Source organism: Nestor notabilis, unplaced genomic scaffold, assembly GCF_000696875.1.
Source record: "Nestor notabilis isolate BGI_N333 unplaced genomic scaffold, ASM69687v1 scaffold35020, whole genome shotgun sequence".
In the NCBI taxonomy this organism is placed as follows: Eukaryota; Metazoa; Chordata; class Aves; order Psittaciformes; family Psittacidae; genus Nestor; species Nestor notabilis.
Window position 1 is genome coordinate 1 of NW_009913045.1, and position 4,483 is coordinate 4,483.

The 4,483-nt window shown below is 40.6% G+C and overlaps 2 protein-coding genes across 2 annotated transcripts in view; one reads left to right on the plus strand and one right to left on the minus strand.

Annotated features, from left to right (window-relative positions):
- Positions 1-661: 661 nt before the first annotated feature.
- On the plus strand, positions 662-3,715 carry RBM48 (RNA binding motif protein 48; the record flags this gene model as incomplete). Its single annotated transcript, XM_010022544.1, has 4 exons — positions 662-852; positions 979-1,124; positions 2,100-2,632; positions 3,629-3,715. Coding segments are annotated over 4 exons (957 nt in total), but the record flags the coding sequence as incomplete, so codon positions are not given.
- A 410-nt stretch (positions 3,716-4,125) lies between these two features.
- EFCAB1 (EF-hand calcium binding domain 1) overlaps positions 4,126-4,483 on the minus strand; it is a 6,828-nt gene continuing 6,470 nt past the window's right edge. The window contains exon 5 of the mRNA XM_010022555.1: positions 4,126-4,170. Within this exon, the coding sequence (XP_010020857.1) occupies positions 4,126-4,170 (45 nt within the window). The remainder of the gene's footprint in view (positions 4,171-4,483) is intronic.

The following is a 4,483-nucleotide window of genomic DNA, read 5'->3' on the forward strand; positions in this document are numbered from 1 at the left end:
GGGCCCCCTCAGCCGGGCTGATCTAGCTCCGCCGCGTCTCCTCGGTGCTTGTCCCCGTTAGGGTGGCTTTAATTCTTCTCCCTTTGCTGCTGGGTGCGTCGGAGCGAGGGCTCAGGCAGCGAGTAGATACCCGAAGGAAGAGTTGGGAGTTGGGTGTGATAAACCTGCTGATTCCGCATTGCATTTTGTAAATTAATCATGTGGAAATGCATGTGGCGCGAGTAGGCTGGTTCCGTGCGAAATACAGACACAGAGATGCGGAGCAGCGCAAGGAGACGTGAGGGGCAGAAGGCAGCTGGGTGCATAGGGCTGCTCACCTCGGCTGTGCTGGTGCGCTGCTGCCCAGCGGCTCCAGGTGAGGTGAAGGCAAGGCCACGCTTGGTGGGCCCTGCCTTCCGCATAGCGGAAGCTGCTTGTGATGGGAGCGAGAATGCTGGGCTTGCTTTTTGTGTGCACAGTTAACGTGCAGTGCACCTTCTAGGGCGGGCCTGAGAAAGGGAGCTCCTTCAGGAGTCCGGAGTCGAAACAGAGTAGAGGGGGGTGTTCAGCACGCTGAGGGGATCTGAGGAACAGCACAAAACACAGAAAATTCCTTATTTCCACAGTAAAATGGGAATGTGAAAAAAAAATTTTTTTTTTGGTTGTTGTTTTTCCCACCCAGGTTTATACTATCAACTTGGAATCTCGTTATTTACTGATACAAGGAGTTCCTGCATTAGGGGTTATGAAGGAATTAGTCGAACAATTTGCATTATATGGCGCCATTGAACAGTATCATGCTCTAGATGAATATCCAGCAGAGCAATTTACTGAAGTTTACCTTATAAAATTCCAAAAACTGCAATGTGCAAGGTACTGGGCAGGGCAGTATTTGCCTTTTTCTGTTTTAATCTTTTATACTTTATTTACGATCCATTAAAATTCTAGAGAGTTGAAGTAAAATCCTCAGTTTTGCCAATACAATTTATTTCCCTCCAGGGTGGCCAAGAAAAAAATGGATGAACGAAGTTTCTTTGGTAGTTTGCTGCATGTGTGCTATGCTCCAGAGTTTGAAACAGTTCAAGAAACTAGGGAGAAGTTGCAGGATAGAAGAAAGTACATCGCAAAAGCAACAAATCAAAGAGGTTTGTAATGAAATTTTCTATGGAATATTAACATCTTATTTCATGGGTGGGTGAGCGGAGTTTTGGTTGAAGTGCCCATTAAGGAAAGCACTTTTTAACTAGCTAGCTAGTTAACACTGTTTTACAGATGCATTTTCAGTGTTTTTCAGTAGAATGGAGACATCTTTCAATATAGAGGGCTGGATCTTTTTCAAAGCAACTTCTCATTTTTGGTTCAAACTAAAAGAAATGCTTGATCTTTAGTAATTGAAGTATTTCCTTCTCTTTCCATTTTCTTTTCAAAATATTGTGAGAAATTTCAAGCACTGGCAGGTAATTTGGGATCATCTTTTTCACTTTTGTTCCAGTTTATTCAGGCATGCCCAAAGGGAGAGTTTTGTAAGGAAGGGGACTATACCAGAACCTTCAATAAAAAATTTCTCCAGTCTGTGTCTTGGCACTGGAGGAATGCCAGGAACGGGCTGGGTTTACCAGGGCTGCTGCACTGCAGAGTTCCCAGGCAGTACTGAAGCCTGGGCCAGCTGCACACAGGCTTCTCCGTTCTTGTGCTTATGTACTTTGCTACTATCCATTGCACGAGGACATTGAAAGGGAGTAAAATTACTGATTTTTAACACCAAAACACTTTTTTTTTTTTTTTTTTTTTTTTTTTTTTTCCCATGTTGCCAGACAGCTTATCCTTGAACTCGTAACTGGAGGTAAAAATCACTGATGTGCAATATCAGAAATACATTCCTTGTGTTCTCAGAACTGCAGAAATATTTCTGCTCAGACATTCCTTGCAAACCAGCAGAGGGACCAGGCTGGGAAACTCCAGCTTGAAAGGTGCTACTTAGGAAAACAGAATCACAGAAAGGTGGCTGAGAATGGAATATCTCTGGTATTGTTTCCGTAATTGTTTTAAATGGGTTTTATGTGTTAGAACTAATAATGACATGAAATAGCGAAGCTGCTTTTTTTGTTGTTGTTTCAAAGATTGCTTTGTGTTAAAGAAAGAGGGGCCCAAGAAGACAATCCCAGAGAACTCCCAGCATGACTGTCCATGGAGTACCTCAGGATCACATGCAGCCAGTAACTGGGATCCATCCTGCTTTGCAAGTTCTCCTGGGGTATCCCACAGCATGAGGTATCCCTGTGGGAATTACGGTCAGAGCCTGTTGACATTTCCCCAGTATGATAACAATTCTGCTGAAACTTCTGGGCACTTTGGTCAAAACACATCCCTAACAATAAGTATGCAGCTGGGAGAACGTACTCTGCCAAACTCCTTAATGCAGCACAGGACAGTTCGGGTCGATAATGGCATCGATCGGTTTATGCCTCGGACAACTCACCTCCAAGAACGTAAGAGGAAGAGAGAAGAAGGTACCAAGTTTTCCCTCATTGGAACAAGTATGGACAATGCTGAAGTTGTCATTGGTCCACAGCTACCAGAAATACCTAAAGTGGATCTGGATGACGATTCACTGAACACCTCAGCTAAACTAATTCGAACTAAGTTGAAAGAGGTATGGGTTCTGAAAGTTCTGATGTTTTAATTTTCAAACACAGGTATCGTGTGCTTGTTATCCATAAAAATAGAGACTGTAAGAAAACTGAATTCAACACTTATTCAGTATTACCAGTTTATTTGCCACTTAAAGCTAGCATTCTTCCTGTTTAACTCTTCCACAATGCAGAATATTGCAGGCAGTTCTACTCCATACCTCTGACACGACACTTCAGAAAGTACAAATGTCAGTGCATGGTCCTACATGATTTTTAGTAAACTACATCTTTTTTATCCACGTGGGGAGGTGGAATAACTTTGCAGGTAGTCCTGCTGACTCCAGTGTGGTACTTGTACCTGGTTTCTGATTGAAAGGGAGTGAAAAATAATGAAGTCAGAGTTCAATGTAATTTTGCTACAACATTACTTACTGCATTAAAAGATGTACAGAACCACAAATTCTACAGTGAGAAGCTTGTCTTCAGCTGTATAACCTTTTATGGAGGATGTTAATCCATTAGCAGGTCAAACACTCCTGCTATAATTTTCCATTTAAATTAAGATACGAAAAAGTTTTCCTGACTCTAAGTAGACTGATTTAAAAGTGTGTATCTCTAATATAAGGGGTATTTATCAATTTTACTAAATACCCTTCTAAAATGTGTCAAAACACCTGAGTTTCTAAAGTATACTAAACCTTACTTTGAAAACACGACTGGCAGGGAGAGGGGGTGGTAAGATACAAAACACTCTTAACACTGACTATCCGAAATCTGTGTGGTTAATATATGAAAATGGTACTGTGAGCACTTCCATTTTCTGAGTTTCACCTCTTGAATTTAATGCTGCCTGTGGTGTTATTTTTTCCCCTTTCCTGCAGGAAAATTCAATACATGTATGATCATAGTAATACATCCCTCCTAATACTCAAATGCTGGAGACATGGCCTTACTCCAAAACTAGCATAAAAGAGTGGTTACAGTTTAATAAGACTTATTTTTTCTTCCCAATTTAGATAGCAGATTCTGTGTCAAGAACATCTGTGGAAAAGCCAGAGACCAGCTCAGCCAAACCACTTGTAAAGCAAAGAAGACGAATATAGATACTGCTGGCAGCATCTTCCAACAGTCCTTTTTTTTCTTTCCCCTCAAAGGATTTAGTTTAAAATACTACTGGTTTATGTCAATAAAAAAATTATTTTATATTGTATTTCCAAGCAGTTTGCTGTTAAAAATTGTATCAATTTGTTTCTTGGAATGAACAAATCAGTATAATGTACTATTATTGTACTACAATCTTTCCCTGTGTACCTCATACTGTAGCACATTTCATAACTCATTGAAGAGCTGTCTTTAGCTAGAGTAATAGAAGTAAATTCTATTTATTCATTAGCTTTTACAGTAAAGGAATACTGAAACTTAGTAAGAGTTTCAAGTTATTCCTATTTTTACTGTATCATGAAGAATGATGAGAAAAAACCTCTTACAGCAGTATTCCACTCGGAGTTACAGTTTATGAGCTTTCCCGGAAGGTTTTCTGCTCAAATGCCATACGGCTCTGTTAAAAAATAAAACCAAAATTTGTTTTCAACTAACTGAAGGATTTAAATATAGTCAGGAAGGATGCTGAACTGTGTACAGTGCAAGTCCTGCAGCTAGGATACCTCTTGCTTTTTGGCTTAGAAAAGGTAAATTCTGTACCATCAATGATGTCATCAGTGAGAGACCAGTTAGAACATTCAAAGTTGTAGCTGAAGGGCAAATTCAAATTGTAACTGTTCAGCTGTGGTAACATGTGACCAAGGAATGATCGGGCATGGAGGGTAAGAAGGTCCAGCTGCAAAATGAGTTAAACTGGCTGCAAGCAGGCA